General features: G+C 49.8%; 3 protein-coding genes across 8 annotated transcripts in view; 2 read left to right on the top strand and 1 right to left on the bottom strand.

The window, feature by feature from the left end:
- The first annotated feature begins 14 nt into the window (after nucleotides 1-14).
- On the top strand, nucleotides 15-5,373 carry SNX21 (sorting nexin family member 21). 2 transcript variants are annotated; one of them, XM_036826950.1, is made up of 4 exons: nucleotides 15-636; nucleotides 1,077-1,255; nucleotides 4,134-4,160; nucleotides 4,290-5,373. In XM_036826950.1, the coding sequence occupies exons 1-4, from the start codon at nucleotides 375-377 to the stop codon at nucleotides 4,962-4,964; spliced, it is 1,143 nt and encodes a 380-aa protein (XP_036682845.1). In that variant the 5' UTR covers nucleotides 15-374; the 3' UTR covers nucleotides 4,965-5,373. The 2 variants fall into 2 exon arrangements, with proteins under 2 accessions (XP_036682845.1, XP_036682846.1); XM_036826951.1 differs by lacking the exon at nucleotides 4,134-4,160 and having other exon boundaries at nucleotides 34-636.
- ACOT8 (acyl-CoA thioesterase 8) lies at nucleotides 5,370-18,327 on the bottom strand. Of its 2 annotated transcripts, none has more exons than XM_036826953.1 (6): nucleotides 18,083-18,327; nucleotides 16,672-16,808; nucleotides 11,031-11,256; nucleotides 7,965-8,122; nucleotides 7,242-7,436; nucleotides 5,370-5,615 (listed from the first exon to the last, which is right to left on the bottom strand). In XM_036826953.1, exons 1-6 carry the CDS (start codon nucleotides 18,199-18,201, stop codon nucleotides 5,497-5,499), a joined length of 954 nt encoding a protein of 317 aa, XP_036682848.1. In that variant the 5' UTR covers nucleotides 18,202-18,327; the 3' UTR covers nucleotides 5,370-5,496. The 2 variants fall into 2 exon arrangements, with proteins under 2 accessions (XP_036682848.1, XP_036682849.1); XM_036826954.1 differs by lacking the exon at nucleotides 5,370-5,615 and adding an exon at nucleotides 6,725-6,790 and having other exon boundaries at nucleotides 18,083-18,300.
- ZSWIM3 (zinc finger SWIM-type containing 3) overlaps nucleotides 15,524-27,651 on the top strand; it is a 20,962-nt gene continuing 8,834 nt past the window's right edge. Inside the window, exons 1-3 of one of the 4 annotated variants that reach the window (XM_036826941.1) lie at nucleotides 18,235-18,366; nucleotides 18,677-18,777; nucleotides 26,976-27,133. In XM_036826941.1, the coding sequence (XP_036682836.1) occupies nucleotides 18,327-18,366; nucleotides 18,677-18,777; nucleotides 26,976-27,133 (299 nt within the window). In that variant the 5' untranslated portion in view covers nucleotides 18,235-18,326. Of the gene's footprint in view, nucleotides 16,032-16,264; nucleotides 16,460-18,234; nucleotides 18,367-18,676; nucleotides 18,859-26,975; nucleotides 27,134-27,651 lie in introns of those variants that run through there. The other 3 variants (XM_036826944.1, XM_036826945.1, XM_036826942.1) reach the window with 3 other exon arrangements.

Raw genomic sequence — 27,651 nt, 5'->3', positions numbered from 1 at the left:
CCCGGGACTCCCGGGCGGCTCAGGGAGCAGGCGGGGCCGGAGGCGGGGCGGCGGCAGGAAGGGGCCGGAGCGGCCTGGGCCCGGCGGAACCCGGCGGAGCCCGGTTGCCCTTGGCCAGGCACCGCGGGCTGCACGAGAACCCCGGGGAGCGGGGCGCCCCAGAGTGCACCTCGGGGCGCAGGAGGCAGACCCGCACCAGGGGGCGAAAGAGGCGCCGGGAGAGTCGCTGGACCCTCCACAGGCAAGGGCGGGGCCTCCGCGGCGCCCCTCCCACCCCCAATCCCGGCCCCGCCCCGCCCCCGCCCCGCACTTGGCTGGGGTCCGCCTCCCTCCCCAGCCCGGGACCCAGCGTCGCGAGCTCCCCCCGGGGTGCCATGGCCTCGCGGCTCCTGCACCGGCTGCGGCACGCCCTGACCGGCGACGGCCCCGGGGAGGCAGCGGCCGGCCCCGAGGCCGAGCAGTTCCCGGAGAGCTCGGAACTGGAGGACGACGACGCCGAGGGCCTGTCGTCCCGCCTCAGCGGCACCCTGAGCTTCACCAGTGCCGAGGACGACGAGGACCAGGACGACGAGGACGACGAGGAGGCTGACCCCGACCCGCTGCCCGATGGGGACCGGGAGGCGGGAGAAGACGCAGGCGAGTGCGGGAGGATGGAGGCGGGAACCCTGGGACTCGATTAGGCCTCCACCCCAGCCGCGTTCCCGAGCTGATCCAGCCGAAACGCAGACACTTCTTTAAGTGCCCCAGCCACCTCTTGGCTGTGTGACCTTGCGAGAGTCACAACACCTGTCTCAGCCAAGTTCCCTTGTGTCAAATAGGGGAAATCACTCCCATCCCGGGTTGTTTAGGGCATGATATGTACAGGGTCTGGGATACAAATGGTAGTAATGTGCTAGCAATGTTTTGGGGGTGGAGATATTTATTTAACATCTACTGTCTGCCGGGCAGGTGTTTGGCCCCAGGCCCCCTCTCTGGCCCTCCGTTTCCATTTATGTCAAATGGGGATAAATCCTTTGTCATTCGTTGGGAGGATGAATGAGGTCAGGGCACGTAATTTATGTGGAACCTGGCCCCAGGCCCATCCTGTGCTCATGCAGAACGGAGTCCCGCACCTGATGGGCAGCGGGGCAGTCAGCTCCTGACACGGCAGTTGCAAGATTTCTGGAAGAAGTCCCGGAACACCCTGGTACCCCAGCGGCTGCTCTTTGAGGTGACCAGCGCCAACGTGGTCAAGGACCCGCCCTCCAAGTACGTGGTGAGTGAGGGTCCAGGAATCCCTGGGCTGTGAGTCTAGAAGTCTGGCTAAGAGAAAGTAGGGAAAACGCCAGCTTCCTGGGGGATCTGGCTGTGTAGTTATAAATGGCTGCCCCATTTTACAGATGGGGAAACTGAAGCCAGAAAGGGGATGTAGCTTGAGCAAATCCTCAGGCAAATGACTTAAAACTTTTTTGAGGGACTATGGACCTATCGAGTCCTGATTCTGAGACTAAGAACTAGTGTGCGTGTCCCCTGCTCCCTGGGTTTTGCAAATCGTCGCCAGATGCAAGATACACAAGGAAGAATATTATCTGAGTCAGACTTGAGATCCAAGTTGCATTGGTTAGTGGTTAGAAAAATGGGTTTTGGATCCCAGTTACTACCAGTCGTTTGACTTTGGGTGAATTGTGAAACTTTGACGACCCTGTTTCCTCATCTGAACAAGGGGATAATGCCCAGGATTGTCGCAGAAATCAAATGAGACAGTGCATAGAAAGCCCTTAGCGTTGCGCCTGGCATCATGAAGTGCTCGATAAAATGGTAGTTCTATTATTATTACTTAACTTTGGGTTGAAAATGTCTGGCCTCTAGGGCCTGTTGTAGCCTCTTTACAACCCAGGAAACTCAATTCTCCAGCACCCACACCTGTACAGAATAAGCTTGTCCTAAGGACTGGATTTATGGGATGGGTAGGGTTGGGGTGAAGATCAGTGTGGGGAGGAGGCCCTGATTTCCTGGCTGTGGAAAGGAGAAACACATGGTGAATTCGGTGGTCCCGGTCCTGAAACCCAGCCTGACCTGGCTGGTCATGGCGGCAGCAGCTCCCTGCCTCACTTCCCTCCTCTTCACCACCCTCCTCCATTTCTGACTCAGCAGGAAGGGGGCCTGGAGCCCTGTCCCACATCTGGGCTTCTCCACCCCTCTCTGCAGCTCTTAGTGAAAAAAGGGCCACGCCCATGGGGTGACTGCTCCCATTTGAGCAGGGATTGACTCCGATGATCAGATCTTAAGTGGCAAAAGTCCTGGCTGGGGGTCATGCACAGGAAGGGGGCGCCAAGGATCAGTTATCTAGGAGCAGCTGGGAGACAAGGAAGTATGCGGGCAACTCTGGGAAGAGAATGACAAGATAGAGCCAAGTTTGGCCTGGCCCAGGTCTGGGGAAACGAATCTTCTCTTTGTTCAATGGGGACCCTAAATCCTGCTTTAACATCTCCTGGGGGTTAAGAGCACAGGCTTTGGAATTAGGTCGGCCTGGGTTTGAGTCCCAGCTGGGCCATTTATCAGCTGTGTGACTTAAGGGAGGTCTTTGAGCCCTTTGTCCGCTCTTGGGGCCTGCTTCCTAGCTGTCAAACGGAGGTAAGGATGGCTTCCTGGCGGTGCTGTTGTGATGATAAAATAGTAGATGTGAAGTGCTAGGCACAGCACGTGGTGCAGGGTAGGTGCTCAGTTAATGGAGTGACTCTCATTACCTATCTCAGTGGGACAGTATAAGGATCAGATAATGGATCTAAAATGGGTTTTTGTCCAGAAATTACAAATGAAAATAAAAGCTAGATGAGCGTAAGGGGTCACTATAGACCAGTGCTCCCTGAAATGTGTTCAGCAGAAAACTGGTTCCCTGGAATATCAATAACTGTTCTTTAAAAAAAAAAAAGTTTTTACAGTCAATATGCAATATGTTTTGGGAATGCAGAGTTGAACAAGAGTAAAATAAGTTTCTTTATTGTTAAACTGTTTAATCCTGAATATTAATGTACACTGTGAATCTTCAAGGGAAGGATAGAGCAGGCAAACCTAACTGACCAGGGGTGGCTAGGATATTGGCAGTTTCACAGAACAAATTCGAGAGAAAAATCTCGGTTTGGTGTTAGTATGCTTTCAACATTGAAAGCTTGCTAATCCCCCCTTTAGACCTGTTAGCTCAGCATGATTACAGATTAATCCATATTTGGGTCCTCGGACCTGGGGGGAAGCTTAGTGGTCATCTCGTTCAGTGTTTCCCAGACCTCCAGCACCCTCACAATTCTTGTCCTATCTAAATGCTACTTGTACCATTCTGTGCTTCACGTTTCTCTTCAAATAAACCTATTTTTTTAAAATAAGTTTAAAAGACAACTTTATAGCACAACTGTATATGGAAAGGCTCACTTGCCATAAAGAGAAGATAACCATAAAAATAAAAGCAGTGAAAGTGTCATTAAGCCCTGCCTGGATGCTGCCGCCTGAAGAAGGCCCTGACCTGAGAGTCTCTTTCTGGCTCTTTTCTAAAAATGGAGATGAAAAGGGCTTTTTTAAACCAAACTGAGAGCTTCTCAATGTGCAGTCAGGTTCACAGAGAATTAGTGGGGGCATCACCTCCTGCCTCTGATTCAGTGTTATTTACTCCAGTGCATACCCCCTAAACCACCCAGGTACCAACGTTTGCACACGTCCCACACTTAAGTAAACAGTGAGCTGGGCCAGAGCTCCATTCACTAGAGTCAGAAGCGGACCCAAGAAGGGGACTGCCCTGCCTGACATCACATAGTGAGGGAGCACCTGACCTGAGGTTAGAACTTGGGTCCCAGTGCACTTTTCACACTGGTCGCTACTGGGGCTGTCTGAAGACCTGTGTTCTGGGTCTGGATTGGAGTAACCTGGCCAGGGATGTGGGGCTATGTATCCAGAGTGGAACAAAGCTCCAAGCTGATCCTAAAGGTTGGCTCTAGAGGCCCAAGAGATGGGCCTGGGTTTCGGCCCTCGGCTGGTTTTCCAGAGGGGCTGTCAGAAGAGCTCACTGCCCTATGGGAAGGGAGTCCTCCCTAGGAGGGGCAGAGGGGGCGGCTGGACCAGGCGCTGAAGCTCATCTCTGTCTTTTTCTCCCTATGCTGCCTTGGGCCTGGGTCATTTCAGATGAGCCTCAGGTAAGATGAGACTGGGCTCCCCAGCAGCCTCGGGGGTGAAGGGAAGAGGTGGGGGAAGAGAGCTGGAAGTGAGAGGGAAGGGTCCCGGGGACGCCTTGCACCTGCCCTGACCCCCACCCTCCCCCGCAGCTCTACACCCTCGCCGTGATGGGCCCGGGGCCACCGGGTCGCCAGCCAGCCCAGATCTCCCGCCGATACTCGGACTTTGAACGGTTGCACCGAAACCTGCAGCGGCAGTTCCGGGGCCCCATGGCTGCCATCTCCTTCCCCCGCAAGCGCCTGCGCCGGAACTTTACCGCAGAGACCATCGCCCGCCGCAGCCGGGCCTTCGAGCAGTTTTTGGGCCACCTCCAGGCAGTGCCTGAGCTGCGCCAGGCCCCGGACCTGCAGGACTTCTTTGTGCTGCCAGAGCTGCGGCGGGCGCAGAGCCTCACCTGCACTGGCCTCTACCGCGAGGCCCTGGCGCTCTGGGCCAACGCCTGGCAGCTGCAGGCCCAGCTGGGTGTCCCCTTGGGCCCAGACCGCCCTCTGCTGACCCTGGCGGGGCTGGCTGTGTGCCACCAGGAGCTGGAGGACCCTGGGGAGGCCCGGGCATGCTGTGAGAAGGCCCTACAGCTGCTGGGGGACAAGAGCCCTCACCCTTTCCTGGCCCCCTTTCTGGAGGCCCACGTGCGGCTCTCCTGGCACCTGGGCCTAGACAAACACCAATCAGAGGCTCGGCTCCAGGCCCTGCAAGAGGCAGGCCTGACGCCCACGCCACCCCCCAGTCTCAAAGAACTACTCATCAAGGAGGTGCTGGACTAACCACACCTAGACTTAAGGCCACTGTGGGGAGAGGCACTGCCCCAGGATGGGAAGTGGGGCAGGGGCGGATGAGGACACGGACAGCAGTTGGGAGGCAACCAGGGGTGCTGGGAACCCCTAGAAGTTCCACAAAGGATTTGTAGCAGACTGAAGAAATGTGCTTCTTCTGTTGAGCTGGGCTCAGGACAAGCTTTGGCTAGGACGGTGCAGGGAGAAAGTCTGGTGCAGCCTCTCCAGCTTATGAATATCTGGGGGCTGTGCCCCAGGTCAGGGTCAATGGTCCCTTTTCCTTGGGCCTCCAAGCCAGCCTGGCTAAGGGCCAGGGACTCTGGCCCAGGAGTCCTGGCGTTGATGGCTGGAGGGAGGCCTGCAGTTCCGGCCCAGGGGGATTAAAAGGCCAGCAGCTCCACTGGTATAAGTCTCTTTATTCCATGTTCAGGACCAAAGGCCCAGCCCTGGATGGTAACTCCTGCCTCAGGAGTCGGGGGAGAAGGGAGATCCTTGAAGCCCCAGACCAAGCTGGTACCTCTGGCTACAGCTTGCTCTTTGAGTCCCGGGGCTTCACTCGGATCACGCCCTCCTGGGCACAGGACATAGCCAGGACCCCGTCCCGACGCCACAGCCGCCCATGAACTAGGCCCCGGGAGCCACCTGCGAAGATAAGGGAGAGAACGGCCTTCTGTTTCCTTCCACCCAGCCAAATGCCCTCCTTGGAAAACGTACAGCTCAGGTTGGGCCACCCCATGCCAGGGTACGCTCAGCGTTGTGGTCACTCCCAATCTCCAAGCACCCTTTTAGGAGCCTATTATGGTTGGGCACCGGGGGTAACTCCTCCCATGGGAATCCCACTTGATGGTTTAAAAGCACTTTCAATTATCTGCTGGCTTCCTCAAAAAAATCCCAAGGGGAGACGTTCAGAGAACAGTCTGGTTCAGTAGCTCAGCGAACCAGATCTGCCCCACTTCTGGCCACCTGCGTGAGGAAACCCATCAGTTCCCTTTATAATAAATCAAACCAGGCCCTCTGGGCTGGTAATTCATTCAAACAAACAAACCAACAAAAACCCCATCTCCATCCCCTCAGGGACAAAGGGGCTCGGAGGACAGGACACAGAGGACAGGACGCAGAGCCGTAAGGCCTGGCCACGACCTCCCCACGTGGAGATTCTCCCGTGCTAGTCCAGGGCCTTAGTCTGATATTTAGGAAGGGAGCTGCTGGTTTCTCTTATATGCAGAACAGCTCACTTAGGCCTCACGGTGACCAAGTGAAGCAGGCCTTGTCCCCTGTTCCAGGTGATGCCACTCAAGTCCAGAGAGGCTCAGGAACTTGGCCTTAAGGATCAGGCCAAACATGAACCCGAGAGTCCCAACTTCAAGGTGGTGGCCCCTTTATTGTGATGCTGTTGGTGCTGGAGAGCCCCCCCTTCCCTGAGTATAAAAAGTCCCTCAAGTTTTGTCCCTGTTTCACAAAGCAAGGCTTTTCTTTGTTTGAAATGCACTTCCTTGGAAAGGAACCCAGGGCTCTGAGACTAGGCACTGATGAATGAGTCTGGGTTTCTCTCAACACTATAAGGAGTATCCAAGCGGTGGGGCCCTTAGAGAATGCTGAGTGCCCTGACCCTCAACCAGGTTAATTGTCAGAATCACTTAGGGAGCTTTTTTTTTTTTTAATTTTTTGGCCGCGCCATGCAGCATGTGGGATCTTAGTTCCCCGACCAGGGATCAAACCTGTGCCCCCTGCAGTGAAAGCAAGGAGTCTTAACCACTGGACCGCCAGGGAAGTCCCGGGAGCTTCTTAAAAGTAGTTTCCTGGATCTCGTCCAAGACCTGCAGAGTCAGAATCTTGGGGATGGAATCGGAGAATGTTCTAAAAAAGCTCCCCCAAGTGGTGGTCTGATGGGCCACCAGCTTTGGATACCTCTGTTTTAATGCAACTCTATTTGTTTAGATGGGGAAAGAGGCTCAGAGAGGAGATGGGACTTGCCCAAGATCACACAGGGAATCTGAAGTGGTTCTGGGACTAGAACTGAGTCTCTGAGATAAACTGAATCATATTCCCAGCATGTTACAGAAATTAAGAGCTGAGGAGGTGTCCCATCCTCAGGCCTCACCCTGTCATTTTGAAGACAAGGATGCCACAGCCTAGGGAAGCAGAAGAGGAAGTGAGTGATCTGTGTGGTGCTCCATAGAAAGTGGGTGGAGGACAGCATCACCCAAGAAAGCAGGCTCCCTGCCCTCCCAGGGTCAGCACCCTCATCCCCCAGGGTCCCACACTCACCGGCCCAGGGGCTCTCACACTCATAGAGCATCCAGTGGTCAGCTCGGAAAGGGGCGTGGAACCACATGGAGTGATCCAAGGAGACCATGAAGTGCACCTTGTGCTGCCACTGGTGGGGCAGCAGTGCTGTGCCCAGGAAGGCATAGTCCGAGATATAGGCTGCCACGCAGCAGTGCATCTTCATGTCGCCCTCCCCTGCAACAGATTCCGGCCCCATCAGCCCTGGGCTCCTGGGCTTTACAGCTCAGGACCTGCAGGGAGGTAGGGAGAAAGGGGCTGCCGTGCACAGGTGTGCAGACTGTTCACTGCCCAAGGGCACCTGGCCCAAGGTGTGTGTGTGTGATGGGGGATAAGGGAGACAGGGATGGGAGGGGGGCGGGTCCAAGTGAGGATTGAAATCCAGTCTTCAGTCCCCAAGTCTTCCACCCTGGACCCCCAAAGTGTCTTCTTCCAATTTGCACAAAGGCACCTGATGCTTAGCAGGAGACCTGGGGAAGAATCTTGGCAAGGTGCCTTGCCTTCCCCAGAAGGGGCCAACATTAGGATTATAGTCACCTGCCCGTTCTCCCCATGCAAAGGGCTGAGCCAACCTCCCCATCATCATGCAGATAAGTAAACAGGCCCAGAGTGGGGAAGTAACATGCCCAAGGCCACAAAGGGCAAATGAGGTACAGGTCTAGGTCCCCAGAGAGCGTTTCCTTTCAGGCCATGGGGTCCTCTTACCAATGTAGCCCCGGGCTCGCACCCAGAACATCTGTTTGGGCTCCATGCTCTGCAGCTGGCTCAGAGTGGGTAGGTTTACCAGCTTGATCTCAATGGGCACCTCCTGGGCAGCAATTCGGTTCAGCCCCACTCGGTACTTCTCTTGGAGGTTAGGGTCCCTGAAAGTAAAGGGGAGAGGGATGGGGAGACCCAGGGAGATGGGGAGCCTGTCCTCTGAGCCGCCTCTTCTGACCCCCCTCATTCCTTCACAGGGACTCCTGACTTATCCCCAAAGCTCCCCTCCCCTCTGGCAGGCAAGATAGGATAGATTTGCATCCTTTCTTTGCCACTTATGAGCCCTGTGGCCTGGTGCAAGTTAGTCATCGCTCAGCCTTTTTTCCCATCTGCAAAATGTGGATAATGACAGTCACCTACCTCATAGTAAATACTGTGGAGGAGACAAGATAAAGCATAGAAGCCAACACATCATCTAGTCATGCGGTGTACCCTGTGACAGGCCCCGTTCCAGGCATTTCACACACATGAACTCACCCGTCAACACCTCTGTGAGGTCCATGCTGTTATCACTGCCATCTGATAAGTGACGTAAGCACAGAGGGTGCAGGTAGCCTGCTCAGGAAGTGGAGGGGCGCGGGATTCGGACCCAGCCAGTCTGGCTCCTCGGTTCACACTCTTAACCACTCCTCTATTCTAACACTCAGGAAACAGGCTGCCCTACTTGGACTGACTGACCTAACCCTGAGCAACTGGGGACACTGTGTTCCAGGGGGAGGAGCCCATTTCCAGGGAAGCCCCTTTGCCACAGTAAGGACCACCCCTTGTGCCCCTAGGCTCTTCCCCGGTATTTCCGTTTCCATCCCTATCCTTTCGAGCCCTGTCTGACAGAACCTTCTGTGATGATGGTATGGTCTGTAGCTGCACTGACCGCTGTGGCAGCCACGAGCCACATGTAGCTGTTGAGGGCTTGAAATGTGGCCAGTGCGACCCAGGACCAGAACTGAATTAATTCTATTTAACGTTAATTAACTTAATACAGCCACCTGTGGTTAGCGGCTTCCTTATGGGACACGCAGCTCTAGATGCAGGGACCTTTAAGAACAATGTCCTCCTTTCGTTTCTCAAACATTTTGGAGCTCTGACCGCATACCAGGCTCCACGCTTATTCCTCGCTGTCAAGAGTGATGCAACTACAATTCACTGAGCACTCACTGAGGGCCTTGTTATCTTGTGTAATCCTCACAGCAGCCTTATAAGGTAGAAATTCTGACTGGCACCATTTTACAACGGAGGACACAGGCTCAGAGTGGAAAAGCAACTTGCCAAACTCACACAGCTGGCAGGGACAGAGTCTAGATTTGAACCCAGGCTTTTCCTAGGTGCAGATGCACATCTGTTCCATCACACCGGGCTGACAGCCCCGACTGCGGCACCACAAGGCAGCGGGGCTCTCCTTACGACAGAGCTGTGAAGTCTGCAGGGCAGAAACAGCCATTCCCATTTTTTAGATGAAGAAGCAGGGCTCTGAGAGGCTGGGGAGTTGAGCAAAGCTACACAGCAGGTGGGCACTAATAGAGGTGGAGCCCTGGCCCAAATCTATAACCAAGCTGGACCCTGTGGGTACCTCTGTCAAGTTTACGATTAACCTCCTTATCTGAACCTTTATTCCTTTAATTGTTCAAAACCCATTCTCCTCAAGATTGAGGAGGGGAACTGTACCCGAGCAGGACCCTATGGGGCCTTCCTGGGACAGGCCCTTCCCCCATATCCTCTGCTTTACTCTCTGAAGTACCGAGATAACAGTATATGATGCACATTTCCCGAGTTGTTTTACAGGTGCTAACCACACCCCCCCAGCCAAATGAAAGATGTTAACTACTTGATGACCACGAGCACACAGCCCCAGGCCTCCTGGAGCCTAAGGACTAACAATGTTAACCCCTGTGACGCTGCCCTCTTACCTCACCATCAGCCAATCAGAGAACTGTGCATGAGCTGATCATGTACCCTGTGACCCTCCTCCTTTACCTGGCTTTTATAAATGCTTGGCCAAAACCCTTCAGGAGGGACTTCCCTGGTGGCACAGTGGTTAAGAATCCATCTGCCAATGCAGGGGACATGGGTTCAATCCCTGGTCCAAGAAGATCCCACATGCTGCGGAGCAACTAGGCCCGTATGCCACAACTATTGAGCCTGCTCTCTAGAGCCCTTCAGGGAGCTCGGGGGGGGGGGGGTTTTAGAGCATGAGCCACCCATCTCCTTGTATGGCCTTGGAATAAACCTTTCTCTGCTCCAAACTCCGATGTTTTGGTTGGTTTGGGCTCACTGTGCAAGTTGGGCACATGGACTCGCGATAACAAATCCACGTGACTTGTCCTGTGTCAGGACCCAGAGCTCTTTCTACTGCCCCAGCATTTTTCCAACTTTATTAGCTGTGATCCGAGTAAGAAACCTATTTTACCAGGTGACATTCAAAATATTTAACATGCACTAAGGCAAAGGCAGCAGGGCCACAGCTCTGCGGCAGGGACCCTCACCCCTGGCAGGCATTAACTCCTAGGCTGCTGGACCATGGGTGGCCCTGGAGGAGAAGGGGGACCACTCAGGGACTGGGGAGGTATTTACCAACAATTATAGAAGTATTTCAGTATTTAAACAGTAGGAAAGCTGTAACAGTACCTGAACTGGCTGAATAGGAAGCCCTGCATTTCACACCATGATCCAACACCCACCCATGGGCACACATGCTCTCACACACAACTGAAACTAACGTTTCACAAAAGGATGCCTACCCTTACTACAGGCAATACACTCTAGTATCTTCTTTTCTAGTCTAGCTTCCCCGCGCCCCGGCCGTGCCTCATGGCCTGTGGGATCTTAGTTCCCCAACCAGGGGTCGAACCCGTGTCCCCTGCAGTAGAAGCACAGAACCCTAACCACTGGACTGCCAGGGAATTCCCTAGTCCAGCTTTTTAAAATGCTGGCTGAGATCAACTAAAGGACCCCGTGGCCTGCTAACAGGTGGCGACTGCAGTTTGAACACTGTCCTGGGACCTTGAGGTCTCTCACCTTAAATACTGGTTAATGAGGGCCTCATGGCCAAGCAGCTCTTCCGGCGGGGGCACGGTAGGCATGGAGAACTGGTGCTGCACAGGGCTGGGCTGGGCCTTCTGGAAGGAGACCTGGCAGATGAAGATGGGCCTGCCGTGTTGCACAGCCTTCACGGAGCGCACGGAGAAGCTCACCCCTGTTCGTGTCCGTTCCACCTGGTACAGCACCGGCACCTTCGGGTCCCCTGCAGCAGGCAAAGGGCACACAGCCCACGGTGAGCCCAAGTGAGCCCCGTAAGCCCGTTCACCGTCACTATGGCTGGACAGGCCCCTCTGTTGCTTGTTCTCCATTCCTTTTCTGCTTGGTAGCTACTGACTGAGGCCTGATGAAGCCCAGGTACTGGGGAGAGAACCCTAGACCCTGTCATTGGGATGCTCCCAGTGCAGGTGGAGATCCCCTCTGTCAATAGCACAGGACAGAAGGGACACTGCCAGATTCCCTGCATTCAAAGCCCGGCTCTGACACTCACCAGCTGTGTGACCTTGGGAAAGTCACTTAACCTCTTTGAGCAGTTAACCCATCTGTGAAATGGGGATCATCACAGTGTTCATACCTCTCAGGATTTTAATGAGGATTAAATTAATTCGGAGTCGTAAAGTATTCAGAATAATATCTGACACGTAGTAAGTGCTCTGTTTGTTCAATAAAATACTCTCAGCTTTTGTCTTGTTCCCTCTGTGACTGGGATCTTGTCATGAACCCGGTACCATTCTTCTAGATCAGGGGTCAGCAAATCTGGCCTGCTGCCTGTTTTGTTTTTGTTTTTCTTTTCTTTCTTTTTTTTTTTTTTTTTTTTTGAGAACAAGCAAAGGTTATTTATTCAGAGTTTAGTGCATCAAGGGAGTCAGCCACAATCACTTCCGCTTGGCAGAGACTCAAAGGCAGACGGAGGAGCGGGAAAGCTTTATAGTGAAAAAAAAGGTTTCAGGTATGCCCTGCTTGGAGGCTGCTGGCATGGTGATAGGCAGGCTAAGTAGAAGCAGGGCAGCCTATGTAACTGGTGAGGGGTGCATGTTTGGCTTTCCCCAGTTAGTCCTAAGTTGGAAGCAGGGGCAAAAATTAGGGAAGCTCTCAGTTATTCATCAAGTCCTGGCCATTAGGGGCTGATCCTTACAGGGACTGTGGTTTGGCTTCCTGGACTGGCTGCTAGAAATGGTTGTCTGACTTCCTCCAAGCCTGACTTGTAGATAGTAGGTTGGCTTCCTGTGCTAGTTGCTACCAGTTGTGGCTCAGGGTTCTATTTTTATATATGGTTTGGCCATTGTCTGATATTCATTCTCCCAGGAAAAGCCTACTGTCAGTCCCTTCATCCTTAATGCAAATGGAAGTCACCTGACCCTTCTCCTTCGCTATCTGTGCTCACAAGGCAGGATAGGAGACACTGGCCCCAGCGTGAGGACTATTAACCCTCAATGAACAGGTCGAACAGGTCGGGGAGGGTTTTTAGAGAGTCTTCCTGGTGTCCCTGAAGTCCTTTAGTCTGAGTCAGACCGACCTTGGAGAACCCTGACATCTAGGTGGTAGGATGTCTTGGGGATGATTTTCAACTTTGAGATGAAAGAAGCAGGTCTAGAGAAGCATTGCTTCCTCCATCCCATCCAAATGGGGAGCCCGCCAGGCACTGGGGGCTCATTCAACAGCAATAAACACGCCTATGAAGCCCTGAAGCCCAGCGGGTTTGCTCAGGTCTGTTAGCCGGCAATGCCAAAGGGGCATTTTTAATCAGAAAGGGGGCTCCTCAAGGCCAAAGGCCTTTGAGAAGGGCTTCCCAAGAGTCCAGAAACGAGACAGCTACATAAGCAGTCTGATTTCAGGGGCTGGGAAGGAGGCCTCCCTTCCCTATCAATGAACTATTAAAAAAAAAAAAAAAGCTGTCATCCAATCCTTGGGCTGCAGCTAAAATTCAGTATTTTCAGTTACTAGTGATTTACCTTTCAGTGTGAATGAGTTCCAGACCTGTTCTTTAAAATTTGTATTGGAACAGAGCTGGTAGGCTCTGCAGTATATTGAAGGAAGCGAGATACAGTTATGGAGTGAGTGCATTAGTTATGTGGACCTGAAGCAGACAGCCAGATACTTCTCCAGCAAAGATGGGTTTCTTCAGGATCAGCAGAGAATTGCAATTCGGGGTCTGCAGCCACGGTAAGCCACACGCAAGTCCCCGTCCAGCAAGAGGAGAACGCTTTTACAGAGGGGAAAAGGGAGGGCTATAGTATAGTGCAATTGGGACGGCCCTAGTAAACAAAGAGCCCATGGTTTTTCATTGGCTGAGTCCTTGCCAGAAAGAAGGAGTCTTTTTCCTGTCGGGCTCTGCTATTGTTACAGGGCATGAGGGATCCCCCCTCTGGTCTCCCAACTCTACTTAATGGAGGTTTCTGTTTATGAATATTTTTATTGTTGCTAAGGTATCTTTTCTCACATTGGTCTCACATTAACTATGCAAAGTGGGTCTTATCACCATTGTATAGATAGGGAAACTGATGCCGTAAATAACATTTTTTGGAATATAGCCAAGCCCATTTGTTTACATATTATCTGCTATTGCTTTTGCCCACAAAACCTAAAATATTTACTCTGCCTTTACAGAATAATGTTTTTTGACTCCTGCTCAAGATTCTCCATGCTTTAAACCTATACCAAGTCAGATAACACCTGTATTACAGTGTTCTACCTATCTAGAGAAATACTTTTTTTAAAAATTTTATTTTTGGCTGCAGTGGGTCTTTGTTGCTGCGTGCGGGCTTTTCTCTAGTTGTGGTGAGCGGAGGCTACTCTTCATTGTGGTGTGCAGGCTTCTCATTGCAGTGGCTTCTCTTGTTGTGGAGCACGGGCTCTAGGCACACGGGCTTCAGTAGTTGTGGCTCACGGGCTCTAGAGCGCAGGCTCAGTAGTTGTGGCACACGGGCTTAGTTGCTCCGCGGCATGTGGGATCTTCCCGGACCAGGGCTCGAACCCATGTCCCCTGAATTGGCAGGCGGATTCTCAACAGCTGCGCCACCAGGGAAGCCCTGAGAAATACTTTTTTTACTCAAAAACCAAACAAACAAAAAACCCAAACTGACTAACATTCTATACTGGGCTTTTAGAAAGAGAATTGATATGATAAATGGCCAAGGACCAACACCTCCACCTCCCAGTATCTTTTAATTAAAAATATTAGCAACATTGTAAAGCAACTGTACTCCAATAAAAAAATTTTAAAATATATCTATATATCACTGGAGCACCATCATTGTTTATAAATCTTGATGTACCTGGTAGAGGGTCACATCACAAACTAATAAGAGAGCTTCCCTTTTTGCCTTGCTGGCAGGAAGCTTGGAACTAACTTTTGTATAAAACTGCAATGATATGCCTTAGCCTAGTATTTTGACACAATTATTTCCCCCAAATCTCGTTACTACTAGCCTCCTGGCCCTTGACTTTTATTTATTATTACTTTTGAAAATTTTGTCCCAGGGAATTCCTTGGCGGTCCAGTGGTTAGGACTCCACGCTTTCACTGCTGAGGGCACGAGTTCAATCCCTGGTCTGGGAACTAAGATCCCACAAGCCGTGCGGCCCAACCAAAAAATAAAAAAATTCAAAACTTAATATCCTTCTTAAAAAAATTTTTTTTGCCCCAAATGTTTTATTTTTTCCCATACTTAATTTTTTTGCAGACTATATTCCATTATAGGTTATTACAAGATATTGAATATAATTTTCTGTGCTACACAGTAAATCCTTGTTGCTTATCTACTTTATGTATAGTAGTTTGTATCTGTTAATCCCATACTCCTAATCTGCCTTGACTTTTATTTTATTTTAAAAATTAATTAATTGATTTATTTTTGGCCGCACCACACGGCTTGCGGGATCTTAGTTCCCCGACCAGGGATCGAACCCAGGCCCTCAGCAGTGAAAGCGTGGAGTCCTAACCACTGGACCGCCAGGGAATTCTGACTTTTATTTTAATAGTTCTATAATAGCTGCCAATTATTTTAAGTTGTCTTGCAGCCTTTCAAGAAGCAGATAGGGACACAAATAATTGGTGATTATTTTGAAATAGCAGTGTTGGCACGTTTATTTCATGCTGCCCCTGGATGGAGAATTTCCAAGGAAGTGGATGTTTCCCCCAGAACCTGAGATGGGCTCTCCCATGGTTTGGAATTATTTCCCAAGAGGGAAGGAGAAAATCGCAGAAGGAGAACAAAGTGTAGAGCTTGGAGCCAACAAAGCAACTCAGGTTCAAATCCTGGCTTTGCCTACCTGAGCATTATGGGAGCTTCTTACATAACCTCTTTGGGTCCAAGGTTCCTTATACAGAGAATAGTGGCAGGAATGCTGTTTACTTAAGAGGATTAAACAAGATAATGTACATAGCTGCACACTGTAACATGTAAATTTTAATTATTCCCGTAAGTTCATCATCAAAAAGTAATGATAATTACCATTTATGGAAAACCCACATCATGCCAGGCCCTGCACTAGATACTTTACCTGCAAAGACTAAGAATTCTTTTCAGAAACCAGATGATGAAACTGATTCAGCGGGATCAGGTAATGCCCCCACCCCCCCAAAACGAAACAAAACTGTCTCACTGGGCTAGAAGGATTACAGTATCAAAAGGCCAGCACTTTTGGAGTTTACAACCAAACTGAGGGAACAAAGGGCGCATCTGCTCCCAGCCAGCATCAAAGTTGAGAACGGGGCTCGCCCCAAGGTAAGTATTCAAATGCTTTATAGCAATGACTGTCATGGAAGTAAAGGAGGTAAAAGGATGGGGAGTGAGGGGCATGGGAACGTAGTATGAAAAGGTGTATTTACTATTAACTATTTTATACTTGTAAAATGAAGGCAGAAACCCATTGTCTTTTTTAATACAGATCACATATCATAAAGTTTCATAAATTCTTCTCAGCTGATGGGACCATGCAGAAGACAGAGACTCTTAAAATTGGGAGCATCTGCCTAGGAGTGAGATTTTTATGTTTCTCAAAAGGGAGCATGGGTTTTAAAAGATTACTCTCTCCTCCTTCATTTGATCCCAGAGCTGTAAGCAGCTACAGAGATCTTGCTTGGCCCCACCCCTTCTGCATTTTTCAGGTGGGATGAAGGAGGGGTGGGGGAGGGTGGTTATAGCTCACTCAAGGTCGCCTGGTGAATCAATGGCAAAGCTCCGACTAGACCCAAGGTCTCTTGTTTCCCAGGCTGGTCTCTTCTCCAAGTTAAGCTGCCTGCCTCAAACTCCCAGCAGAGGTTTCAGCACCCCTCTGAGGACCCAGCACAGGACTGGCACCAGAAGGTGTATGAAGAATAAAGAACAGAAGACCCACTGGGAACAGTTAAGCACCAAAGTCTTGTGCCACTGTGGGCCGGAAAACAAGTACCCGGTATCTCAGCAGGTATGGGGTCTAAGGCTCTTCCTGGCCCCAGGCCTTCTTCCTCTCTAGGCTTCCCTAAGGGTGATCAATTAACCCTCTCCCTCACCACCCCCCTCCCCTCCCCTTCCTCCTCTACCTCTCTCCCTCTTTCTCCTCAGTCTGCTCCCCAAGGCCAGAAAGAAGTGGCTGCTGGGCCACCAGTGCTGGGGTGGGTTAGGGAGGGGCTGGTTTACCTTTCCGAACAAAGTAACAGTGCAGGGAATGCACGTGGACATCTTCACTCACAGACTTGGCTGCAGCCACCAAAGCCTGGCCCACGATCTGACCCCCAAACAGCCGCTGGGTTGAGGGTACCCAGTAATGCCTTCCTCTGTGGGGAGAGGGGAAAAACAGGAAAGATTTGGGTGCTGGGCCATATCCCACAATCTTCAATGAGCCTCTAGTGCAGGATCTCTTAACCTGATTGGGGTTTGGGATCCTTTGAGAATCTGGTGAAAGCCTTTCCCCAGGCAAATATCCTAACACCACTCTACCTACAACTTCAAGGCCTTAAGGATGCCCCGAACTTCTATGGACTTCAGTTAAGGATAATGAACCAATCCCCATATTTTATACCATGAGAACAGGGATCAGAGAGGGAAACTGACTTGAGCAAGGTCACACACACACAGCTCAACCACTGCCATCCTGAGCAGTATCCAGGTCTTTTGAGCCCAAGTCCAGTGTTTCTTCCATTGCCCATACCAGGGTAAGGCATAAGCCTCTCAAGCCCTTGAGTAGACCAAGATGAACCCCACAAGCTGCGGGGGGGGGACTGCATTAAGGTCTGCCACTTACACCCCTCAACTTGACAGCTCAGTTCTTAAAAGAACTAGATTTAGAGCTTGAAGGGCCCTCAGACTTCAATTCTAACCCCTTCAGTGCACAGATGAGGAAACTGAGGCCCCAGAGGTGAAAAGTCTTGCCCATTGCATGAGCCCAGTGGAGGATTAAGAATTTAGGTCTCCAGCTTCCCACTGCCCAGCCCAGCATTTTTCATGTAATGCATTGCAAATAGCCCTCCAGGGAGTTATTTGTAATTGGTTTAAGTGGGGCTAAGTTAATACCTAAGATAGCTTCCAATAAGCCAGGAGGAGCCTTGGAAGTCCAAACTATTAAATCCCCAGTTACAGTCAAGAATTTAATCTGCATCAGGAAGGAAACTGGCTCAGGCCTCAGAATGAATAAAGAGCTACTAGACCCCACCTAGTGGTGGTGGGGATGGGGAATGTAAGAGGAAATTATAGTGACTATGAAGGAGCTGCGGATAAGTTTGTGCCCTTGGACAAATCACTGCCCTTTCTGGACTGGCTCTCCCTGGGACATGATTCCTCAGGGGAGGCTGCTGAGAAGGATACCTTGGGTCACCATTTTTTGCCTAGATTGCCAGGACCTCCCAGGGGTGGGACTGCACAGACCCCCGCGCCGAGGAGGAAGCCGGGGCAGCTTTGTCAGGCACAGGTTCCCTCCCAATCGCGGCACAGGCATCTCGCGCAGAGCCCATCCTCGTCCAGGGGGGTACGAGCAGGGGCAATGGGGTGGCAGCACGCAAGATCAGGAGCCTCTGACCCAATGCGTGGGTGCGGGCCCGATGCGGCCGGCTACCTGAAGAGATCCTCGTCCAGCAGCTCGAGGTTGAGCACGCTGGTGACCAGGACGCTGCGGAGGTCCCTGGGTGGATCGCCGCCGCCCTGTTCGTCCTCTAGGGCCTGCGGGGACGACATGTAGCCCACTTGCTGCCGGCCCAGGACCCTGCGCTCGGGGGCACACGCGGAGTCCCGGACAGAACGCGCAGCCTCCAGCAGAAGCTAAGTAACCGGAAGTCCCCCGCAAGCCCTGAGAAAGCGGGATGCAGGTTATGATTGGTCGGTGCTCCTGTCAGTCTTCGGGTGAGTGTGCCCACCTGCTCTCTAGCGATTGGAGAAAATGAGTGCCAGTCCGGGGAACCCGTGCGTGATTGGATGTGACAGTGAGGGGGCGGAGCCCCGGGACTGGTTAATAAGGGCTGAGTGTCATTTCCCCTCTGTCAGAGAGCAAAGACGCCCCCGAACACACGGTAACCGTGTCAGGCCGAGGGCTTCTCCTGAGCTCCGTTAACAGGCCACCCAATAGGGGCCCACCCTTAAGGCATCCTGGGCCCACGCCAGCCGGTAGACCCTCAGAGGTGACCTCTGACCGCTGGTGTTTATCTTGGTGCAGCCCCTGGTGTGGGCAGAGGGGGCGGCCATGGAGCTAGGCAGCTGCTTCAAGACCTACGAGGACTTCAAGGAGTGCTTCAGCGCCTACAAAAAGGAGAACAGGTGCTCCTTCATTCTCAGGGACTGCGTCTCCGTCCGCTTCCACAACCTCAACCATGGCACCTCCATCCGCGAGGACATCCTGTAAGGGGGGGGCGGGGGCGGGAGCGGGGCAGGAGGGTGGGGAGGAGGCCGGATGGTCCCCAGGAGGGCGGCCTGGAAGAGGAGGGAGTGCAGCTGGGCCCCTGTCTCTTTGAGGATTCCACAGGCACTTATTGAGCACCTGCTGTGTGCCTGGTGAAAAGCGCAAAAGCTCCATAGGCATCGCTTTTTGACCACCCGCTTCACTTTCGATCACTCACGCCTTCATTCACAGCTTTTATGGAATTCATAATAGCTGCAGTTTGTCCCATGTTTTGAGCACCTACCGTATCCCAGACACAAAGTATGGCCTTCACAAATAGATAAAAACGCCTTGGCGAGAATTTTCTTCATCAGTCTTCTATTTACAAAGCAGTAACACTGGTCATTTATTGGGTAGTTTGTTCATTCATTCATTCGTTTGTTCGTTCTGTAAATGGTTCTTGAGCTCCTGAGATATACAACCGTTTTTCAAACACTTCCCATGTCCCAGGCAGCGTTCTCTATTCTGTGTACGCTTTACCCCACAGGGCTGTATTGAAAATTATAGGCAAGTGTTATTTTTTCCATTTGGCAGATGAGAAAAAAAGCTTGGAGGCTAAGCTAAGGGTTGAAAACTCAATTGCCTTAAGGACTCAGGTGAAACAGCCCAGTGTAAGAAAATTTAACTTTTAATTTAACTATACAAAAAGGAATGATGAAATAACCAGGTGTTTGTGCTAGGGAGAACAGAAGTGTGAACTGGGCAAAATGGCGAGCAGGCCAATTAACTCCAGCTGATGGCTGCCATGTGAAAATGAAGATCCAGTGTTCCCAGATTTGGGACAAGTGGAGTCAGCAATCCAGGCTTTATGCGAATGTGTCCACTTTTTAAAAATTGAAAATCAATTCAAATGTAAACACACACTCTATAGGCCAGCTCAGAGAGTCAAAGTATATCTGAGTTTGAGACCTCTGGGTTGAGGCGTTTGGCCAAAGCTCACTCTCTAAGCAGGCAGGCTGTGTTTTATTCCCCTACTCTGAAGTCCAGTGCTGTGCTGGGTACAGCTAACATAAAGATGAATAAGTAACTAAACCTGCCCTCAAAGAGCTTGAGGTGGCATAGAGCTGGACGTAGGTAAACCAACTAGTATGTGATAAATACTTTAAAAGAGATGTGCAGAAGAAGTGACAGATGCCTGGGAAGACGGGAAAGGCTTCGCACTGGAAGTAATGGTTTCTGCTGGGTTGTGAATGAAGGCACAGGGCTAGTGTAGAAGTTCAGTGGTTAATATCAAGTATCACAGAGGGGTTTGACCAGAAGGAGCTGTGGAGCGAGGGCACAGATCCGTCAAAGAAGGTGGCATGTTGGAGAAACAGTGTGGGATGCCATGCTTGACAGGAGGCTGTGTCAGTTGCAGTTTATGTAAAAGGTCTGTAAGTACCATTGTAAGGTGTTTGGACTTTGATCTCTGCCGGTAGCATCCTTCTAAGCAGCCAAAGAATACCAAAAAATGCCCTGCTTTCAAACTGCTTGCAGTCCAGATAAAGTGCTGTAGCCTCCCGTTGCCCTCATGATTAAGTCCAGGACGGTTACTAAGCTGGCTCGCCAGACCATCTGACCCTTCTGACCTCCCCATCTTGCACCATGTGCTCCATCTACACCGGGTCTTACTGCATATTCAGCTCCTGTCCCAAGCCCACAGCTTCCTGGTCCTTGCAATTACTACGTCTGCTGGTTAGAATAACCTTGCCCATCCACTTATCTTAGCTCCCTTTTCCTCAGACATTAGTTGTTTTTTTATACTATCCTCTCTGTACTACATATCCTGAACTACAATTTACTTAACATTTTTCTTGAAATTCTTCTAATATTCAAAGAAACTTTAGAACCAATCTAAGCAATAATATATAAGAAGTAACAGTATAGTGGCAAAAAGATAGTATATATTTCTAAATAACTATTAAATATTCTTGTCTGAGGTCATTTTGGGCTACTTGTGGAAAACTCTGTCTTAGCTAATTGTTACTTTTCCTTCAGTTATTAGCATAATTTCCAGGAAACCTTTCTTTTTTTTTTAAAATTAATTAATTAATTTATTTATTTATTGGCTGCGTTGGGTCTTCGTTGCTGTGCGTGGGCTTTCTCTAGTTGCATTGAGCGGGGGCTACTCTTTGTTGCGGTGCACTGGCTTCTCATTGCAGTGGCTTCTCTTGTAGAGCACAGGCTCTAGACGTGCGGGCTTCAGTAGTTGTGGCACGTGGGCTCAGTATTTGTGGCTCGCAGGCTCTAGAGCGCAGGCTCAGTAGTTGTGGCACACGGGCTTAGTTGCTCCGCGGCATGTGGGATCTTCCCAGACCAGGGCTCGAACCCATGTCCCCTGCATTGGCAGGCGGATTCTTAACCACTGCGCCACCAGGGAAGTCCCAGGAAGCCTTTCTTAACTCCCTGAAGATTAGGTTAGATGCTCCTGCTTTATGTTCTGACAGCGCCTGTTACAGTTATTTGCACATCGTTAAGGAACACAGTTTACAGAGGTTTCCCTGGTTTGCTGAGCTCTTCCAGGGAGGGACTCTGGTTTACTATTTTTTGCATTCTCACTGATTAACACCATGCTGCTTGCATAGAATCTAGTCCAAACACCTCATAATCACACCTGAACACCCTTCAGGTGGATGGTCTCCAGGGTCTAGCACAGGACTTGTCCCATAGCAGGCCTTAAGTAACTGTTGAATGAATGAGTCATCAAGTGTTAAATGTGTAATTCAGCGAAACTGGTGCTGCAGGGACTCAGAGAAAAATCACAGTGGGCTCGGGAAGCAAGTGAGAAAGGGAGGCTTGAGCTGGGCTCCGTAGATGGGGAGGTGTCAGGAGGTGTATTTGCTGCTCTAACAAATTATCACAAATGTAGTGGTTTTAACAACACAAATTTAGTATCTTACTGTTCTGTAGGTTAGAAGTCAGGCAGAGATCTGACTGGGCTAAAACCAAGGTGTCAGCAGAGCTGCATTTCTTTCTGTAGTCCCTAGAGGAGAATCTGTTTCCGAGTCTTTTCCAGCTTCTAGAAGCTGCCCAAACTCCTTGACTCATGGTCCCCTCCCTCCATCTTCAAAGCCAACAGGGGTTGGTGGAGTCCTCACGTCACATCACTCTGACCCTGCTTCGTCCCATCTCCCTCTCTGGCTCCCCTTCTGCCTCCCTCTTCCATTTTTTTAGGACCCTGTGCAGATAATCTAGGATAATTTACCTTTAAAACATCAGCTAATTAGCAACCTTGATTCCATCTGCAATCTTAATTCCCCTTTGCCATGTAACCTAACATATTCACAGGTTTTAGAGATTAGGAAGTGGACGTCTTTGGGGGACCATTCTGCCTATCACAGGAAGGTTAACATCCTGGAGGGAGAAATGGTGTGTGAGCTAGTGCAGATATTAACATGCTGTACTTGGAAGGCAGTGAGGAGACCTGCTTGGCTGGAAGGAAGATTTATGCTGGAGCAGTGCGAAAGAGAATGGCAGGGACTCAGCTAACAGATTAGAGGTTCGGATTGGTTTTATTTTTGTTTTTGCAGGCTGAACAATTTAAAAAATTAATTTGTTTTTGAGTGGTCAATATAGTCATTTAATTTTTTAAAAATTTCAAATTACATCAAAGGGTCTAAAAGTCAGTGTCCCTTCCACTGTGTTATCTAGAGACAACCGCTATTATCTTCCTGAGATACCTGTGAGCCTGAACAAACATATCTTTTCTTTTAATTTAATTTAATTTATTTTTTTATACAGCAGGTTCTTATTAGTTATCCACTTTATACATATTAGTGTATACATGTCAATCCCAATCTCCCAATTCATTCCACCACCACCACCACCACCCCCCGCCACTTTCCCCCCTTGGTGTCCATACGTTTGTTCTCTACATCTGTGTCTCAATTTCTGCCCTGCAAACCGGTTCATCTGTACCATTTTTCTAGGTTCCACATATATGCGTTAATATATGATATTTGTTTTTCTTTTTCTGACTTACTTCACTCTGTATGACAGTCCCTAGATCCCTCCACGTCTCTACAAATGATCCAATTTCGTTCCTTTTTATGGCTGAGTAATATTGCATTGTATATATGTACCACATCTTCTTTATCCATTCGTCTGTCGATGGGCATTTAGGTTGCTTCCATGACCTGGCTATTGTAAATAGTGCTGCAGTGAACATTGGGGTGCCTGTGTCTTTTTGGATCATGGTTTTCTCAGGGTAGTATGCCCAGTAGTGGGATTGCTGGGTCATATGGTGATTCTATTTTTAGTTTTTTAAGGAACCTCCATACTGTTCTCCATAGTGGCTGTATCAATTTACAGTCCCACCAACAGTGCAAGAGGATTCCCTTTTCTCCACACCCTCTCCAGCATTTGTTGTTTGTAGATTTTCTGGTGATGCCCATTCTAACTGGTGTGAGGTGATACCTCATTGTAGTTTTGATTTGCATTTCTCTAATAATTAGTGATGTTGAGCAGCTTTTCATGTGCTTCTTGGCTATCTGTATGTCTTCTTTGGAGAAATGTCTACTTAAGTCTTTTGCCCATTTTTTGATTGGGTTGTTTGCTTCTTTAATATTGAGCTGCATGAGCTGAACAAACATCTTGTGTGTACATATGCATCCTTTTTTTTTTTAACACAGGTGGCTGCATACTATTTTTTTTTCTTTTTTCTTAATTAATTAATTTATTTATTTATTTATTTTGGCTGTGTTGGGTCTTCGTTTCTGTGCGAGGGCTTTCTCCAGTTGCGGCGAGCGGGGGCCACTCTTCATCGCGGTGCGCAGGCCTCTCACTGTCGCGGCCTCTCCCATTGCGGAGCACAGGCTCCAGACGCGCAGGCTCAGTAGTTGTGGCTCACGGGCCTAGCTGCTCTGCGGCATGTGGGATCTTCCCGGACCGGGGCACGAACCCGTGTCCCCTGCATTGGCAGGCGGATTCTTAACCACTGCGCCACCAGGGAAGCCCCTGCATACTATTTATACACATCATTCTGCACCTTTGCTTTTCTCACTTGTCAGCGTATTTTGGAGATTATTCCACATCACTTATTCCATTGTATGAGCCCTTTAATTCATTGATTTTTTTTTTTTAATTAATTCTAGGGCTTTCTTTCTTTCTTTTTTTTTTTTTTAATGCTATTCTTGTCTGCTTACATTCTTTTTTTTAATGTATGTATGTATGTATGTATGTATGGCTGTGTTGGGTCTTCGTTTCTGTGCAAGGGCTTTCTCTAGTTGTGGCAAGCGGGGGCCACTCTTCATCGCGGTGCACGGGCCTCTCATTGCCAAGCACAGGCTCCAGACGCGCAGGCTCAGTAATTGTGGCTCACGGGCCGAGTTGCTCCGCGGCATGTGGGATCTTCCCAGACCAGGGCTCGAACCCGCATCCCCTGCATTGGCAGGCAGATTCTCAACCACTGCGCCACTAGGGAAGCCCTAATTCATTGATTTTACCAATCGTTAACTGAAAACTTTCTCCATGCTAGTGTCTGAGACACAGTGTTGAAAAGATAAATTGAGTCCCTGCTCTCATGGAACTTCCCCTCCAGTCAGGGAGACAAATATTAAACTCTAATCACAGAAATAATGATTTCTTTAAAATAGTAGTAAAAGGGAATTCCTGGCGGTCCAGTGGTTAGAACTCCACGCTTTCACTGCCAAAGGCCCGGGTTTAATTTCTGGTCAGGGAACTAAGATCCTGAAAGCTGTGCAATGCAACCAAAAAATAAAAATATATAAAATAAAATAGTAGTAAGAGTGCCGAAGGAAAAGTCTAGGGTGCCAGGTGGGGAATGACAGGGACCTGTAATCTGGTGGGTAGAGTCGGGGTGTTGGCTGACAATACCAGTGTAGGCGCTTGATGAGGAGAAAACAGCCATAGTTTACAAAGTACGTTCACTTCGTTATCTGACTTGGTCCTCTGAATCTCCTTGTCAGAAGTAGGTTTTATTTCCATTAAATGAGTTAATACATGTAAAATGTGTACCGCAGGGCCTAGTACATAGAAAATATTCCATAAATAATATTGCCATTATAATAATATTATTGTGCAGATGGGGAAACAGCCAGGAGAAGTTGAATGTTAAGAGGACTGAAAGTTCTGCCTTTCTGCTTTATGTTAAGGCTCAGAGTTTCATTATGTAACTCTTTGAAGGCTGTTACCTCCTAGTTCCACATTATTATTATTTTTTTTTTTTTTTATTTATGGCTGTGTTGGGTCTTCGTTTCTGTGCAAGGGCTTTCTCTAGTTGCGGCAAGTGGGGGCCACTCTTCATCGCGGTGTGCGGGCCTCTCACCATCGCGGCCTCTCTTGTTGCGGAGCACAGGCTCCAGACGCGCAGGCTCAGTAGTTGTGGCTCACAGGCCCAGCTGCTCCGCGGCATGTGGGATCCTCCCAGACCAGGGCTCGAACCCGTGTCCCCTGCATTGGCAGGCAGACTGTCAACCACTGCGCCACCAGGGAAGCCCCTAGTTCCACATTCTTGAGCAAAAGGGAGGAGAGAGGCTGGATACAGTAAAGGCAAGGCCAGGGGCAGGGCCTGAGGTAATCAAGACTTGGAAGAGGAAAGTAATAAGAGAACCTGTAACAAAAAAAGCACCCTCCCGCCCAAAATCACCTGGTGGGAGCCAGGGAAGTCCGAATTTTTCATACAGTTACAGCCAAGAAAAATGAGAATGGGCAGAAAGGAGTGGGCAAGTAAGCAGGGAGTGGGGTAAGATTTCAAGGAACTATAAGAAAGCTTCAAGGTGTTAGAACTGAAGGTCAGACCAAGGCTGTTTATTGCCAGAGCTCTTAAGTCCCCTCCTTAACCACTGGGTGGTAACAGCGTTCCAGTATTGATTCATTCAACAAACTTCTAGTAAGAGGTAAACAGGTTTACCCCCAGGCATTGAGCTGGGGTAAAAAGATGAGTAAAGTCTGGGCTCTACCCTTGAGGATGATTATGTGCCGCAGCTCAGGCCTTTAGCACAGAGGGGTGACTGCTTGGTGGGATGTTGTAAAGGATCTTCTTGGATCACGTGTTGGATACTGGCTCTGTGCAGAGCACACTGACTTGGGCTTTTTGAGTGATGTACGGGTGTGTGGAATGAGCGCTTCTCTTGTGGGACTGGAGGGCAGGTGGGGGAAAAGTCTTCAGGGGGTAATTTAGCAGAACACAGTGTTTCCCGCAACTACTGGTGGTCAGGTGAGATGATTTTAATATTAAGTATTTATGTTCATATCTAAGCATAAAGATCCTTATTAAGTAAAGTGAGCTGATTTAAAGAAAACCATTTGAGGGGACTTCCCTGGAGGTCCAGTGGTTAAGACTCCTCACTTCCCTGGTCGGAGAACTAAGATCCCACATGCCGCGCAGTGCGGCCAAAAAAATAAAATAAACCATTTGAAAATACTAATGCAGAAGTTACAGGAGTGGCTATGGGAGATGTAAAGGGGGTTCGTGATTCCTTGAAGTTCAGGAGAAGCTGGCATATCAGTTTAAAAAGTGAAAGCTCTGAAGTCAGAAAGACAGGCTTCCCTGGTGGCACAGTGGTTAAGAATCTGCCTGCGAATGCAGGGAACACGAGTTCGAGCCCTGGTCCAGGAAGATCCCACATGCCGCGGAGCAACTAAGCCCGTGCGCTACAACTACTGAGCCTGCGCTCTAGAGCCTGCGAGCCACAACTACTGAGCCTGTGAGCCACAACTACTGAAGCCCGTGCGCCTAGAGCCCGTGCTCCGCAACAAGAGAAGCCACCGCAATGAGAAGCCCGCGCACCGCAACGAAGAGTAGCCCCCGCTCGCCACAACTAGAGAAAGCCCGTGCACAGCAACAAAGACCCAACACAGCCAAAAATTTTAAAAATAATAATAATTATTATATATATATATAAAAACAAAAAAAAGAAAGACAGGCTTTAACCCTGACCTTGGGCAAGACTTTTAATCTCCGTGACACAGTTTCATCCTCTGTAAAATGAGGAGGATGTGGTGAAGATTAAATAAAATACATGTAGTTGCTGAAGCATAGCGCTCAGTAAATGTTTGCCAAAGTCATAACTGTAGTACATGATGGAAAGGAGTAGGTTTTTTTTTCCCTTAAATAAATAAATATTTATTTATTTAGGCTGCCCCGCGTCTTAGTTGCGGCACGCAGGATCTTCGTTGCAGCATGCGGGCTTCTTATTTGCGGCATGCAGGATCTAGTTCCCCGACCAGGGATGGAACCCAGGACCCCTGCATGGGGCGTGCAGTCTTACCCACTGGACCACCAGGGAACCCCCGGTAATTGTTTTAAATTTAATTAATTAATTAATTTATTTATTTGGCTGCGTTGGGTCTTCATTGCTGCGCGCAGGCTTTCTCTAGTTGTGGCGAGCGGGGGCTACTCTTCGTTGCGGTGCGCGGGCTTCTCATTGCGTTGGCTTCTCTTGTTGCTTAGCATGGGCTCTAGGCACGTGGGCTTCAGTAGTTGTGGCTCATGGGCTCAGTAGTTGTGGCGCACGGGCTTAGTTGCTCTGCAGCATGTGGGATCTTCCCGGAGCAGGGTTCGAACCCGTGTCCCCTGCATTGGCAGGCAGATTCTTTTTTTTTTAAAATAAATTTTATTTTATTTTATTTATTTATTATTTTTGGCTGCGTTGGGTCTTTGTTGCTGCCTGCGTGCTTTCTCTCGTTGCGGTGAGCGGGGGCTACTCTTCCTTGCGGTGCATGGGCTTCTCATTGCGGTGGCTTCTCTTGTTGCGGAGCACGGGCTCTAGGCGCATGGGCTTCAGTAGTTGTGGCTCGCGAGCTCTAGAGTG

This window comes from Balaenoptera musculus, chromosome 15, assembly GCF_009873245.2.
Source record: "Balaenoptera musculus isolate JJ_BM4_2016_0621 chromosome 15, mBalMus1.pri.v3, whole genome shotgun sequence".
Taxonomy (NCBI): domain Eukaryota; kingdom Metazoa; phylum Chordata; class Mammalia; order Artiodactyla; family Balaenopteridae; genus Balaenoptera; species Balaenoptera musculus.
This window is presented reverse-complemented; position numbering and strand designations above follow the sequence as displayed.